Source organism: Neltuma alba, unplaced genomic scaffold (genome assembly GCF_004799145.2).
Source record: "Neltuma alba isolate B1F8T4 unplaced genomic scaffold, ASM479914v2 tig00008349_pilon, whole genome shotgun sequence".
Classification (NCBI taxonomy): domain Eukaryota; kingdom Viridiplantae; phylum Streptophyta; class Magnoliopsida; order Fabales; family Fabaceae; genus Neltuma; species Neltuma alba.
In genome coordinates, this window is record NW_021634996.1 from 18,831 (window position 1) to 33,068 (window position 14,238).

The following is a 14,238-nucleotide window of genomic DNA, read 5'->3' on the forward strand; positions in this document are numbered from 1 at the left end:
TTAGGGTACATTGCCATCATGTCTCATTAGCCTATTTTGATAATCTATCCACATCTCATTTGCTATAGTATCTCTAATCAATTGTCCCCGAGCAGCCTCCTCATTGTCACCACGTCGATCACGATTATTATCATTAGACTCAGATTGAGTTGCAAGTTCACGATCTACTTCTTCTATGAGATCCTCATTAGGATCTATACTCATTAAATAGTTATGAAGAATGCAACATGCTCCAATAATAAGAGTTTGAGCTTTCACTCCATAAGTAGGCTCAGCTGAATTGGCTAAAATGTCAAATCTTTTTTTCAAAACACTAAAAGCCCTTTTAATTGCATTGCGTAATGACGAATGTCGCAAATTAAACAATTCTTTATAATTTTGGAGTGGATTTCTTTCTGAAAACTCTTTCAAATGATAATGGACTCGTTTGTAGGGTGTAATGAGTCCACTAGTTAGCATGAAACCAGCATCCACAAAGTAGTATTTACCTTCAGGAATTTTCAGCTTATCCTCTCGTGTTAATGCATTTTTCATAATTCTAGAGTCAGATGCTGTGCCTTCCCATCCAGTGAGCACATAGGTGAATTTTAAATCAAATGAGCAAGCTGCTAACACATTCTGTGTTGGGAATTCTTTCCTACCACGATATCGAGGAGCATATTTAACAGATACCTTCACATGTATATGTGTTCCATCTATAGCGCTAGTACAATCCTTAAAAAAAGGATAAAACCTCTCATTTGCATGGATTTCAGGAGGGACTATTGCTCCATTAGGTTGCACAATAAATTTATCGCCTACTTCAATAATGGCTCCTAACACATCATAGAAATAGTGACTAATTGTCTCACCAGATCTTCGAAAGAAAAAATTTACGGATGCCTAGTGCGTGCTAGTTCCCTAATAAAACCACCATCATATGCCTAGTGCGTGCTAGTTCGCACTTGGTTAAATTATTCTAAAATGTTAACAGAAAAATGGCAAAAAAAATCATGAAAATGGAAAAATTATAAATAAGAATCTGCGACAATATTAGTTTAAATTTTGATAACAATTTTTATGAATCCTTGTGTGTAATTTTTTTATTTTGACGGTATTTTTTTTTTCTATTTTTCCAAAGTTAATTCTAATAAAAGATGGTATAAAAAGTAAAAACGACCTGGCATTACCGTTCTGCTTGTTTTTTCAGGCAGCCGCATGGTTTTCTTTTGTTATTTTTCATTTTTGTGGCGCGAACTGGGAAGCCCAAACAAAAAATATAAACGGCGTCGTTTTCCGAACGTGAGTAAGAGGAGGACCAAAAACGGCCCACGACCAACCTGGCTGGCTCAGCTCTCCACAATGAAGGACGCAAGCAAGATTTGTCGAAGCCATCTTCCCGGAGGGGTTTCTCAAATTCTTTCTTCCCTGTCCTGACTCCTCCTAGGTGTTTGCTTTTTCTCTACTTCCCCCAAATCTTAGTTTTCTCTATTTATTTATGTTTCATAGCCTCCCTTTTGCTTTTCCACTGATCATTCTCGTGTTACAAAATTCAGATGCTGGTTGGTCGTTAGAGAGCGCGTACTCAAAAATTTTATCTAATATAGAGGGAAAGTAGGCTTAATGGCTTGCCGGGACTGTGAGGCGAACCTAAATGTGAGGAGGCCTCACTTCTATGAGCTTTATTCCTCCACACCTTGCTCCGACAGACTGGTATAGTCCTTTTCCCCTTTCAACATTTTTATCGTTGTCTGCGACGTGGCACTCCTATTCTACTCCATCATCGATGGGGCCACTGTGATGTTGAAATATCAATATATTTTTTTGCCCCTTAAATGAGTTTGAACTCGAGTTTGAAATTTCCAATCTGAATAACGCGAATACTAATTATGTCCTACATATAAGACCGGATACAGTATTCCTGTCATATCTTTATCGCTGTTATATGCTGTTTAAGCTCGACTTTAATCTCCCCAATATTATAGTAAGGATTTATCATTTTTTCATCAGGTTGGTGATTAAGTTTTCTTTTTCTTTTGGCATTAATAATGGCTGGATCAGGATTAAATTTCCTCTTCAAATATACATGAACCAAATGTATCTAAATGATGCTTAATGCTATTATTTGTTGTCATTGCTTGCGAAGAGAGCTCACTTCCTTGTAAAGATATGTATGATACATCTATCTCTCTTTCCATAATAGTGACAGATTGAACTGCCCTATGCTGTGGATAAATATATATCTTCTTTTCAATTTTATGTGTAGAAATTTTTTAGAAAATGAAGCTTTGAAACCAAATGCTTTAGGATTTGTACAGGGCTGACTGTCGGAATTCATGGGCACCTTAAATTTTCCTACGTAATCATTTTGTGAACAATTTATGGTCATCTATATTCAAAGTGCCTTCTAAGGTTTTAGGAACGGCTGAATGTTGAAACTGTTGCCCAATGTATAATTTGGCCATGGAATTGTCTTTCTTGGTTGCCAATGTATCTAGACTGTATGCATCTTGGAATTCTAGTGGTCCTAAGAAAAAACTCTCTGTTTCTGCAGAGAATTCCTTCCGGTTTCAGCCATTGCTTTGAAGGTAGGACGTCTGGTTTAGTCTCATTGACGGGTCCTAGCGGAAATACTTGGCATGTTCAACTGGTTAAGGAGGGGAATGATCTATTCCTCCATCATGGATGGCAGACGTTTTTGGAAGATCATGTTATGGAAGTTGGTGACCTTTTGGTTTTCAGATATGAGGGTCACCTACACTTCAATGTGCTAGTCTTTGATCAAAGAGCATGCGAGAAAGAAGCAGCATTTATATCTAAGTGCAGCCAAAATTCATGTGACCTCAATCATATTAATGCACATAAAAGAAATAGGGAGGAGAATTATTCTTTGAATGTTGTTGCTGAAGGCGTGCCAAAGAAAATGAGAGGGAGTGCCTTTGAGAACCAGGAACTCAAGATGAGTATAGTTAGTAAAGATTTATCCTTGCTTGAGTGGGTAAAACCAATTAATATGTTCAGAGAAAAAGGAGAATCCTCCAAAGAAGATGCACAACTTAGATGCCCAGCTAGTGATGTTGCTTTGCCTTCTCGAATGGATGATAGCAACGAATGTGAAGGTAAAACTGTTAATTTAATCAATCACATTTTGAGTCTCACAAACAAGGTCATTATATTGTAATTATTTGTATGTCAAAATTAAGTCTTGAGATGAACATGAACAGTAAGCTTACCGTAGTCACAAAAGCTTTTTTTAAAGTCCTGAATACCATGTTTATTTACTGGCATATACCTTTTATTGCTCAAGTTGGATCATGAGGCAAAGAAATGTAAATCTTAATACGCTGCTTTATTTAATTGTTATATTCAATACAGAGGCTGCTATGCAGATTGGAAGTGGGAAAGAAGATGATCCTTGTATGAATAATAGAGTTTGTCTGTCAAAGTTATCGTCACATGATGAGAAAAGATTAGCTCAATTGTTTACTTCCTCTTTCCCGTATTTCGTGAGAATCATGAAAAGCTTCAACATCAGTGGTTCATATACTCTGGTGTGTTATCCCTTTTGTGGTTCTTATTTTACTTCCTATATAATTTTATTTTATTATGTAGTGGCTGCCCTTCTGTTATAAATCACTTTTGCAGTTTGATCACTACTTCCCTGCACAAGGTCATCACACTTGACAACACAGTTGTTATAATCTCTCTCTCTCTCTCTCTGAATTTGACATATGAATTTGGGTGGTATCATACAGAATATTCCGTATCAATTTTCAATGGTGCATCTTCCAAACTGCAAGATAAAGATCATCCTTCATAATATAAAAGGGGAGCGTTGGACTGTTAATTCTGTGCCAACAACAAGAGTACATACGAGTCACACTCTCTGTGGTGGATGGATGGCTTTTGTTCGTGACAATAACATTAAAGTTGGGGATATCTGCATTTTTGAACTTGTTCATGAGCGTGAATTACGAGTCCGCATTGTTGGAGCAGGAAAAGATGGGATAGACTGTCAGGGTGGGAAAGTAGCTTTTAGTAGGCCTCTTACAGGACATTCCATCAATTCCCATAGAACTTCTCGATGTATGCCGATCAAGGCCAAAGTCAATCCAAAATGCAATGGAAATGTTGATCTATCTGATAAAAAGTGGTCAAGGATGTGTCAGGATGCTGTTTTGTCTGTGGATAAAGAGAATCCTGGCGGAGTGTCGAAGGCTTCTAAGAAGACAGGGATTTGCCCTCAGTCAAAAGCTGCCCATAATAAGTTGGGTGAGGTTTCTATCTATTTCTTAACTGGGCTTTGCATTCAGATTCTAATTCAATATGAATTGATAGCATTACGTTTCTGCTAGTAGTTTTATTCTGTTTGGCCAAAAAAAGGAAATTAATTTAATAATTCAAATTGGAATCTTTGCGAGTGATAATTACTGAAGACAGATGAATGTTGAATATCTTTAATCTATAAAAGAATATATCGTCCAAATCATGACTTATTTCATACTTTTAACTGTAAACGAAGACAGGTGTTCAGAGAAGACATCGAACTGAAGATGAACTAAGCTCACAGGCTAAAGCTGGTTTGAGAATGCTGTTTGCACTTGATGAACAAAGAGCAGCTCAGGCCTTCACTTCCTCATTTCCTAGTTTTGTAAAAGTCATGAAAAAGTTCAATGTCAGCGGATCATACACTTTGGTGAGTGATTAGAAATCATGTAATGCTTTTGACCACATCTATTAGTAATTTGTATTTCCTAACATCAGTTCTAATCCATTGGATTTTTTTGTCCCTCGCATTGTAGAAAATCCCATATCAGTTTTCTGCAGCGCATCTTCCATCATACAAAACAGAAGTTGTGCTTCGTAATTTGAGAGGTGAATGTTGGGCTGTGAACTCTGTTCCAGACACAAAAGGCAGAGCAGTGCACACCTTTTGTGGGGGATGGATGGCCTTTGTCCGTGATAATGACATCAATTTTGGAGACACGTGCATTTTCGAACTTGTTGGTCAGTATGAAATGCAAGTTTATATTTCTGGGATTGGTAAGGAAGGGCTTGACCATCAGAACAGGGAACCAAAATCTAGTAGATTACCTGTAGTTCCAACGACCAGTAAACACTCATGCTTGTGAGACAGATGAATCAATCTTCAATGGACATGTTTTATGCTTTTAAACAATCCATGAATGATCCCCCTCCCCCAACCCACAAACGCAAAACTCTCTCTCCCTTCGAAAAATAAAAAGGGACAGAAAATAGAGTTCACATCCTAAGTCGACATCACGTTGGTTGTCACCTATTACCAGGAGACTCATGATGCGTTACTATCGCTTAAATTATGAAGGTCGGCCTCTTTCGATATTTGGCATTGTTAGACCCATTCATCCATGCTCATCCATATTAAGAGAATAGGAAAGGGGGGGGGTAATGTAGCTGTTGCCTTGTAAAAGTTGTAATGGCAACCATAATGGAATGGAACCTGTTGGGAGGTGAGGGATCTGTGGATGCGTTGGGTTATTAAACCTTCTTATTTGGGCATGCAGCCCGAGAAATGAGAAAAAGGTTGTTTCCTAGCAGACCAGTGAAGGATTAAGCAATCTTTCGCAGGAAGTTTGATCAGATTGTGTTGCCATAGGGAACTGGCAAGAGCTTCAAAAGGCTGGCTTGCTGGCAGAACTACGCAAATTTAATGGGTTCATGCATTTCTTATTATTTTCCTAAAATTTGTATGTATATATTATTAAATTTTAATCTTATATCTTCACATCTTTTAAAATTTTGAATCCTATCAGACAATCGAATTAATTGATTTTTTATGTTATTATTATGTGTTTTTTCTTTCATTACTCAATGTCTGAAACGATGTGGTTGTCAGTCAGCACTTATTTTGTTCATTAAGTCTCTTACCTATGAACAAGGATGATTTGTGAAAGTTGCGTTATTGCATTAATGTGAAATTTAACATGATACTTGGATAGTAGTCACTGGAATTTTATTTTAGCTGCTTATCAAACGGAACCAACGGCTAACGCGCCGCTTAACCGCCGTCCGTTACTACGCAAATCTTTTTTCAGGAAGGAAGAGTTGGCATGAGTAGGCTTAACTTTCCCATCAGCTTTTGATGTTTTGGGGGCTTATTTTCTCAGATGCTTTGAATTTACAGACAACAAAGTCGCCTGCTAATAGAGTCATGGAGGATGCAACTAAAGTATTTGTTGTAGGCTATGAATTGATAAGTAGACAAATGCTGCGCCAATGCTGAAACAAGTCTAATAAATGCTACAATAGGTTTTTCACCTTCATATCATGAAGTATAAAAGCATCTTCTGATGGTTTATTATTATAATTTGGGCGGCGTATGGCTGCTGATGACCTTTTGCAAGACTAAATGAATTGGTGTAAAAATGAGTCATTATATTAATATATTTTTATCTAGTAATTTTTAATAAATCGGATATTTGAAGTAATCATTCTTAAATAGAAGAGCAAAAGATTAATTTGATTGGGCAGAAGCAAATTATTATACCTGATAGGCCTGTTTGGAGCAGTGATGAAAAATATTTATAAACATGTTTTATGTAAGTTAAGAAAAAAAATTTCTCACGTATTTACTTTCTACTGAGTAAATTATAATTAAAAAATTATTTATAATTTATAAGTTACTCTAAATAGGTTCACTCTATTTAAAAAAAAGGTTATTTCTTCTTTTCTCTCTCTCTTTTTTTTTTTTTGGGACCAGCCTTCCTTCTCTCAGTTTGCTATCCATTTTACGAAGCATAAAGCTGAGATAGCCTTCCGAAGTCGTGCTGCCCGCAGAGGGAGGGGGGGTCAGAGGCAGAGAGAAGTGGACCCACCAAGCCCCCCTCTGCCTCGTGCTCCTCGTTTCTAGATTGGATTGGATGGGCGACATCACAGCACCTGGGGCTGGGCGAGGCCGCATGCGAGTACTGGTATTTATTTATTTATTTGTGTCCGTTTTAATTGCTGGAGGCTTTTTTTCCCAAAAAATGTAATCTATACTCCCTCCGTTCTTTATTATAAGAGACATTTGATGCTTATAGCATGTTCTTATATATAAAAGACACTTAAAAGTTGTCTCTACTTTTTTGTGTTGATTTCCTATTTTACCCATATTTATTGTCTCCAATTCATTCTCTCTCTCCCTCCCACTTCTCTTTCTTTCAATAATTTAATTGTTCTCTCATGCTCTCTCTCCTTATTAATGAGGGTATTTTTAGAAAAAAGATTATATTTTTTACACATTGATTGTTCTTAACTAATTTTAACTTCTTTTTTTATCAACGTAATTCGATTATTCGTCTCTTATAATAAGGAACGGAGGGAGTATTTTCAAAATCATCTTATTTTTTCATACGTACCCTTCATTAATACTTTTTAGCGCACACTTAAAATTCCCGAAACGGTCGAGAAGATAATTATGCACCTAATAAAAGGACCTCGGTGATTTTTTATTGAGCTTATGTAGTGGATTCCTGGAGCTCGCGAGCTGCTTCAACTCTCAAGGCTTCTACCCTTGCCCTGGGCGATCTGTGTCAGTAGAAATGGGAGAAAATTGTGAAAGCTGTAGATCATGGGTAGACGACATTTACTGGACCCGTTTCCAATTCGTCCATTTTGCCCACTATCTTCCCAAGGGCTTTGATCGACAGCTTGTAAGTCTCTCTTCCTCTTCCTCTTCCTCTTCTTTTCTGTCGCCGATCACATAATTGGCCCACCCACTCGATCATACAGATTTCATTACATATGAGTCTTAGTCTGTAATTTCAGTGCACGCTTCCCGTTGTTTGCTTTCTTCTCATCCTCATACTTCCAGGGGTTCCGATATTACCTTCCTTTTGTTTGGCCCCCTTTCTTCCTCGCTTTTCTTTGCAGTATGTCGAATTGCCCTCTTATTTTTCTTTCTTGCTTTTTACCTTTTTCTACCTTTTTTAACCTTTATGACCTTAAGATCGATTGTTATCTCGTGAGTCCATCTATGTCTTCGCGAAGAGACCACGGTTTCTCTGCCTTTGTTGGTTCCTTTTTACAGTCCCAGCGTTTGTAGAAATCTCTGTAGACACTATAATGTGGGGGAAAGAGAATAAGAGTTCCAAGAGAGACAAAAGTGGGTAAAAAGAAAAGATTGAATGGGGAGAGAGCAAATGTGTGCATGCGTGTGTGTAGTTGTCCTAGTACTAGAATCACTGACAATACCCGTAAAATGTCTAGCGGCCGCTTTTCTGATAGATAATTACTTGCTTCAGTTGCTGAAAAAACTTCATGCTATCTTCAGATACTACGCGATAGTACCATGTGATCAGAAATATGTTCTGTAAATATTTCTCTTCAGCGTGTTGTATCTTATTCTCAAATATGCGAATTGAATTTTATTGAATAAAAACTGCAGACACTGCCCAGAAGTTTTTCAGATAATTTGAGAAAGAAATTGCCAGATAATGTAACTCTGAGAGGTCCTGGTGGCGATGAGTGGAGTGTTGGATTGACAACCACAAATGATACCTTGCATTTCACGCACGGCTGGCAACAATTTGTTGAAGATCACTGTTTGGAAGAGAATGATCTCCTGGTCTTCAAGTACAATAACGAATCGCAGTTTGATGTTCTAATATTTGGCTGGGGTGGCTCCTGTGAGAAGGCTGCTTCTTATTTTGTTAGGAAATGTGGGCATACAAATAAGAGAATCAGAGGTAACCGTTTGAAAGAAGTCAATTTCCGCTCTAATATTCCCACTGAACATGCTTCGCCTGAGAAGTTTGTGCATGGTGAGAGCATGGGAGTGCCGGCTGTCATCCCTTCTGAAATTAGTAGCAAAGAGGCCCGTGATGCTGGTGTGGAATTTGCCTCCCCTGTGACAGCAATTCCAATGGCAGTTGCGGATGTCCAAACTAAGCAGAGGGGAGGAACCAGAGGATCTAAAACGCGCACGGACAGAGCTAACTTGATTGCTGGTAATAATTTCACTCAATGTGACGCAGGGCCTAGACCTTTTTGCTGTTCTTCTATCTTTTTTCTCATTAAAAAAAACCTGTAACATGTTCTTATGGAAGGGACGATAATTTATTGAAAAGTAAAGGAATATAAAAAACCAAGAACAAGAAGTCTTCCCAAAACAAAGAAATACAAATTACAAACTCATTATCAGTTATAAAAAGAGGTAATTCATGAGTTCAAAAGAGTCTCCTAATCTCCTGGCATATCCACAAGGGATAATCATACCCCTCAAATAACTCTCTCTCCAAAGAGATGTAATGGAAGAAAATAGACAACTGCCGTTCCTGCATAGTCAGAATAACGGACAAATAGAAGCATCCCCAAATTAAAAAAGAGAAATAAGTTTCAAACAGTAATGGAATCAGTATTTGATGTGAAATCTGATTTTGGTCCTGATAATGGTGGTCAATGAATTTGTTAGATGCTGAACCCTCATCTGCGAGCAGAAGTAAGACGAATGAAATTTATATTTCAAACAGAAGACCTGTTACAGAAGATGAGAAGACGACTGCCCTCCAATTAGCTCAGGCAGCATGTACTGACCAGGGTTTCTACATAATCATGCGTCCCACACATGTATACAAGAGATTCTATGCGGTAATCTGTTGCTTTATAACCTTATTTTCCTTCTTAGGATATTCTAAAGCCTTGTTTATGTAATTTCGGTGGCATGGTATTCATAATGTTTGATGTTGATCTGGGCATTATAAACTGCATTGTTGTTTCTTGTGGCACGCCAGTCAATCCCTAGCAAGTGGTTAGCGGAACATCTTTTTCCTCACTCTGAAGACGTGATATTGCGCACGGGAGGGAATGAATGGCATGCCAAATACAGCTTTGAACATGGTCGTCGAACTGGAGGACTGACTGGTGGATGGAAACAGTTCGCTCTGGACAATAACCTGGAAGAATTTGATGTGTGTGTGTTTGAACTAGTTGGTCAAGGCAAGCCATTGATCATGGATGTGACAATATTCAGAGTTATTGAGGATTATTCTCCTCTGCAGAATGTGAGTTATGGAGGCAAACGGGGTCCGAATTGCATCCAATCATGGGAGTCGATCCTTAAATCTCGCGGATCATTGTATTTTTGAGGATGTGTACTAATGTAATCTTGGGTTGTAAACTAAATGGTAATTTTTTTTTCTTTTTATATATGATAATCTTTCGCCCGCAGACCATGTTCAAGTTTTATTTGTGTCGTTGGGATGAAGTGGACTGGACAATTTTCTATGGGTTTGTTGAATATGAAGTGGAAAATTTGTTCAAAAAATGTCTTGGTTACGTAGTGTTGTTTAGAAAGAAAAGAAATGTTCTTTTTTAGCCAAGCACAGGTATTTTTTTTATTGGAGAAAATTATGTTCAAAAGCACTGTTAAGTGGGTATCCTCCCTCTTAATAAAAAATTTTGGAGAAGAAAATATCAATAGGCCACAACTACGAGGGCTTATCTTGTGTTTTGGTTGAATGATTTTGCTTGGTTCTTTTAGCACAAAATTTTATCGACCAGGTACTAATTATCATGTAAATTATGTGACGATGACATCTCTACGGTTGTGTCCCATTCCCAATCTGGGCTGTTCAACAATCTGTCGCTTTTGTAGCCCCAAAAAAGGAAGTGGAAAATTGACGCTTCTTTTTTGGGTCAGAGGAAACTTGACGCTTAGATGAGATGGGACCGCGGTCTAACATTTTTCAACGCACCGTTTTGCAATCAGGACGGTACCCTTGGCCTTAGATAGAGAGTGAACGCGAATTAATAATTCATTTTTAAAATTAATTCTTTGATCATTTCAAGTAGGCTTTGTGTAAAATGATTGGCACTTGTCTCTCTCTCTCTCTACACATATATATATGAGATCATGCAGTTTCTTTGTCTTTGAGAAGGTTTAACTCATGGGGCTGCCTACGCCGACTGAGACATTCCTTGGTAAGATGAAGTCACTGTGCATCATATAATCGGATGCCCCCCCCCCCCCCAAAAAAAAAAAAAAAAATGGTAATCCTTCATAAAAGCTCGGTCCGCACAATGTCGCGGTGCAGGTTGGGTTTGAACGCCCAAAAACAAAGCAGGGTTATGTATTTGTTGGTAATATATCTACAACAAAAGCCGTAATTGCCTCCTTTGAGTTGAGTTCGTGCGCACATTAGCACAACAAACAGAAGAGGAGCGGTTGTTGCGAAACATGAAAGAAGATTCTTCCAAAAATCAATTTCGAAGTGATCAACAAAGTTGATGCCTCAAACCCTAAGCAACTCACGGCACAACTCCAAATTCACAAAACTCTAATTTTCATTTAACTTCTCGCAAGAAACATAAAAATCAAATATATCAAGAAATTGTAATTGATATATCTAAAGTTGGTAAAATTTAAACGGCAGGGCAGCTACCGTCTGGTGCAGAGATTGGCTCATCAACACACTGGCCAGAAATAAGTTAAGCACAGTTTAACAATAATCTTAATGGCATTTCTCTGATTCTGGTCATGATAGGTTCTCATGCTGAAGGCCTCTGACATGCAGCAAAGAGCTGCCAACTTAAAATAGCCATTACCAAAGATGTGAAAAGTTCAAACCCTACGACCTTCAGTAAATGCCACCCCAAGCCTCGCCTCAGATAGCTGCACAACGGCAAAAGAGTTTAGACAGCCCTATAATGGATTATGGCCAACAAAATGCTCTAAACATATGGACCATAAAAAAGTGCAAATTGATCACTGAGACTAAACTTTATGACTTCTAGGTACCCAATCACCATATCCATGATGCTTTACGACTGTTCATCATATCCTAATCAACTTTATACAAGGGAGAAGTGGAGATAGTAATGGATAGTATCAATATTCCCCAGAGAAAAGTGAACTAGAGGCTTATGTTCAATGAGAGGTCCTATGCTCATTTTTTTATTTAAAACCATGTACTTACAGAAAAATAGTTTGCCCTACTATAAATTCAGAGGGGGGGAAAAACTTGTTAGCCAAACAGTGATGAGACAGGAAATACCTAGTGATGGATGGCATGGTAGCCACAATCCCTGCACACAAATATATTATAGGAATCAGAGTCTTGGGTTTATTCTTTCGGAGCCACATCAAAGATCCTAGTGCCGCAAGAGATATGCTCAAAACCTGTACAGATCACGAGCAAAAACTCAGTTTAAATAATTATGTACTACAAATTTGAGAATAAGTAGGAGCATATTTGCCTGAAGCAACTGACCTCCAGTTTCATCATTTCAACCAACACAGAATCCCACAATCATCAATACGAACCATAAAATTTATATCAAATTGAACTAATTTATGAACAATGAGGTTCATTCATTCCTCATCCTCCATGCAAAAAACACAGGGCATCATCCAGCAGCCAGAACATGTGCATTTGAACTCTTCCCTTTTCTTTTTTTTAAAAAAAAAGAAATCTCACATTAAATCGATGAATGTACCAGGTTTGCATTAGCCTCTAGGCCTTGCAGAATGTAATCCCAAGTAAACTCTAGTCCTCTTGCGCCCACCCAAAGGGGTGCCAATCTATGCAGTACAGAATCCGCAAACGCCCATCCTGCCACAAGAGATGAATTGAAGAGATAGAAGAATCAATGCACTTCTCAAGAGATGAATAAACATAGACATCTTTTTTATCATATAAGATGTGACACCCTGTCCACTCACCTAGGCCAACTGCTTGAAATTTATGATTTTGAGAGATGTTTCTGTGAGTCAACTGGGTCAAGGCAAAATAAAGCCCAGCAACATCTATGAAGCCTATTAATGCCTTCAGACATTCCTGGGAGAAAAAATAAGCCACTTTTTATCACTCATAATCATTGTAAAGGTATTAGAGGTGCACAATAACTTCACAATGGCATCCATGGGATCAAAGGTGCTGTCTCAACTTCTTTCGATTCAAAGAACAATTGTATGCTTAGCAAAAGTTTACAACAGAACTACCCTGCTAAGATTGTTTCTCCGCAAGCCCAAAACCCTATATTGACACCCCCACGAAGGGGAACCTCGCAGTCATTGGTAACAGATTCTAGCTTTTAGACCATTGGTGACATCCTTGTGGTGAATCCAAGGTCTTCAATTAATTAGGTATCAAGATCATGCTTTTAAGGAATTTCCAAAAGAATATCTAGCTGCCTTACGTAAAAGTACAGGTGCCTAAATGCATGCATAAATAGATAATAACACAATGTAGAAACATACCTGATAAGGATCAAAGCTATCGCTCTCAGATACCTTGAGAAAAGTTGCGAGACAAACGAGCTGCCAACATAAGCAAAACAAAAGAAAAGAGACACACATAATCTTACTTTGTGCAAATATTATTTTGATACATAGACCAGAAAATTCAGTACATTTCCCAACCTTAACTAATGCTGTCGCGAGATAAACACAGCTGCTTTGATAGAAGTACCAAGGTGTCATACTCAGATCTGCACATGTAAATTGTCACATGATCAGCAAACAAAGCACAATAACTACTTTTTTCTGTTGTGTTGCCAAAGAAGAAAGTAAATAATTCTGAGATGATTCAACTCAAGAATATTTAATTAATGCCGTGCTATTGCTTACAAGTTTACAACTACGAGGCCTTGATCACATAGCAGGAGCAACTTTTGAAGAGTATTTGATATTTAAAAGCAATGATACAGAAAATTTCAATCAGGCATTCATCGGAACTAGGCTGTCCAACTTTCGGTTTGAGTTTTTTAAAATAAATATAAAAAATAAAAACCTTCAGCTACTAAGCAACAAACTCATTGGAAAATGAACAACATCTAGATCATGAACATAGCCAAACCGTTTAATGATCTGTTTCACGCATGGAATCCCATCTGCAATTCGTGAGCAGGAACCAATTTGAAAAATGAACTTCTCGGATAATATCACCGTGCGTTTGGATATTCTATACATAAGCAGCTACACTAACCAAAGGGAAAAAAAGGTCCGTCTAGGGCACTATGAAGAGGGACGAAAAAAACAAAGGACAGTAATTCAGCGGTAAAAAGTAAGACGATAGGGCAAAATTATAGAACTTGTCAGAGGATCGATAGGTATAAATTTGCATCTTCAAAAAATTAGATCCCGAATTTGGGAAAAAAGAAAAAACGAAAACAGGGATAGACATAAAACCAGATTAGGGGATGAAAGCAAGAAGGAAGGAATGAGGTAAGGGAGATGGATCTATGAGGAAGAGACTTACAAGGGAGTAGCAGAATAATAAAGGGTGCGTGTCCGGGCCG

The 14,238-nt window shown here is 37.9% G+C and overlaps 4 protein-coding genes across 4 annotated transcripts; 2 read left to right on the forward strand and 2 right to left on the reverse strand.

The window, feature by feature from the left end:
• Positions 1-1,374, reverse strand: LOC114753976 (uncharacterized). Its single transcript, XM_028942690.1, has 2 exons — positions 1,320-1,374; positions 1-815 (listed from the first exon to the last, which is right to left on the reverse strand). The coding sequence occupies exons 1-2, from the start codon at positions 1,372-1,374 to the stop codon at positions 1-3; spliced, it is 870 nt and encodes a 289-aa protein (XP_028798523.1).
• On the forward strand, positions 1,337-5,497 carry LOC114753978 (B3 domain-containing protein Os01g0723500). Its single transcript, XM_028942692.1, has 7 exons — positions 1,337-1,426; positions 1,536-1,692; positions 2,534-3,098; positions 3,355-3,530; positions 3,735-4,251; positions 4,506-4,675; positions 4,782-5,497. Exons 2-7 carry the CDS (start codon positions 1,603-1,605, stop codon positions 5,109-5,111), a joined length of 1,848 nt encoding a protein of 615 aa, XP_028798525.1. The 5' UTR covers positions 1,337-1,426; positions 1,536-1,602; the 3' UTR covers positions 5,112-5,497.
• Positions 5,498-6,773: 1,276 nt separating this feature from the next.
• Positions 6,774-10,085, forward strand: LOC114753977 (B3 domain-containing protein REM16-like). Its single transcript, XM_028942691.1, has 5 exons — positions 6,774-6,929; positions 7,466-7,652; positions 8,387-8,948; positions 9,413-9,588; positions 9,732-10,085. Exons 2-5 carry the CDS (start codon positions 7,542-7,544, stop codon positions 10,083-10,085), a joined length of 1,203 nt encoding a protein of 400 aa, XP_028798524.1. The 5' UTR covers positions 6,774-6,929; positions 7,466-7,541.
• A 1,126-nt stretch (positions 10,086-11,211) lies between these two features.
• On the reverse strand, positions 11,212-13,435 carry LOC114753981 (transmembrane protein 147-like). Its single transcript, XM_028942696.1, has 6 exons — positions 13,361-13,435; positions 13,199-13,258; positions 12,662-12,776; positions 12,436-12,551; positions 11,994-12,118; positions 11,212-11,611 (listed from the first exon to the last, which is right to left on the reverse strand). Exons 1-6 carry the CDS (start codon positions 13,418-13,420, stop codon positions 11,488-11,490), a joined length of 600 nt encoding a protein of 199 aa, XP_028798529.1. The 5' UTR covers positions 13,421-13,435; the 3' UTR covers positions 11,212-11,487.
• Between the last annotated feature and the right edge of the window lie 803 nt (positions 13,436-14,238).

What these genes read in the sequence shown, in the direction of transcription:
- LOC114753981 (XM_028942696.1), bottom strand. Translation starts at nt 13,420, where the DNA reads ATGACACCTTGGTACTTCTATCAAAGCAGCTGTGTTTATCTCGCGACA. An exon ending in ATTTCAAGCAGTTGGCCTAG is followed by an intron (nt 12,552 to 12,661) that starts GTGAGTGGACAG and finishes CTCTTGTGGCAG; the next exon opens with GATGGGCGTTTGCGGATTCT. An exon ending in ACCATGCCATCCATCACTAG is followed by an intron (nt 11,612 to 11,993) that starts GTATTTCCTGTC and finishes GCCGTTGTGCAG; the next exon opens with CTATCTGAGGCGAGGCTTGG.
- LOC114753976 (XM_028942690.1), bottom strand. Translation starts at nt 1,374, where the DNA reads ATGGCTTCGACAAATCTTGCTTGCGTCCTTCATTGTGGAGAGCTGAGC. An exon ending in TGGAGAGCTGAGCCAGCCAG is followed by an intron (nt 816 to 1,319) that starts GTTGGTCGTGGG and finishes ATGATGTGTTAG; the next exon opens with GAGCCATTATTGAAGTAGGC.
- LOC114753977 (XM_028942691.1), top strand. Translation starts at nt 7,542, where the DNA reads ATGGGAGAAAATTGTGAAAGCTGTAGATCATGGGTAGACGACATTTAC. An exon ending in AGGGCTTTGATCGACAGCTT is followed by an intron (nt 7,653 to 8,386) that starts GTAAGTCTCTCT and finishes TAAAAACTGCAG; the next exon opens with ACACTGCCCAGAAGTTTTTC. An exon ending in CAGAGCTAACTTGATTGCTG is followed by an intron (nt 8,949 to 9,412) that starts GTAATAATTTCA and finishes TGAATTTGTTAG; the next exon opens with ATGCTGAACCCTCATCTGCG.
- LOC114753978 (XM_028942692.1), top strand. Translation starts at nt 1,603, where the DNA reads ATGGCTTGCCGGGACTGTGAGGCGAACCTAAATGTGAGGAGGCCTCAC. An exon ending in TCAGTGGTTCATATACTCTG is followed by an intron (nt 3,531 to 3,734) that starts GTGTGTTATCCC and finishes GGTATCATACAG; the next exon opens with AATATTCCGTATCAATTTTC. An exon ending in TCAGCGGATCATACACTTTG is followed by an intron (nt 4,676 to 4,781) that starts GTGAGTGATTAG and finishes CTCGCATTGTAG; the next exon opens with AAAATCCCATATCAGTTTTC.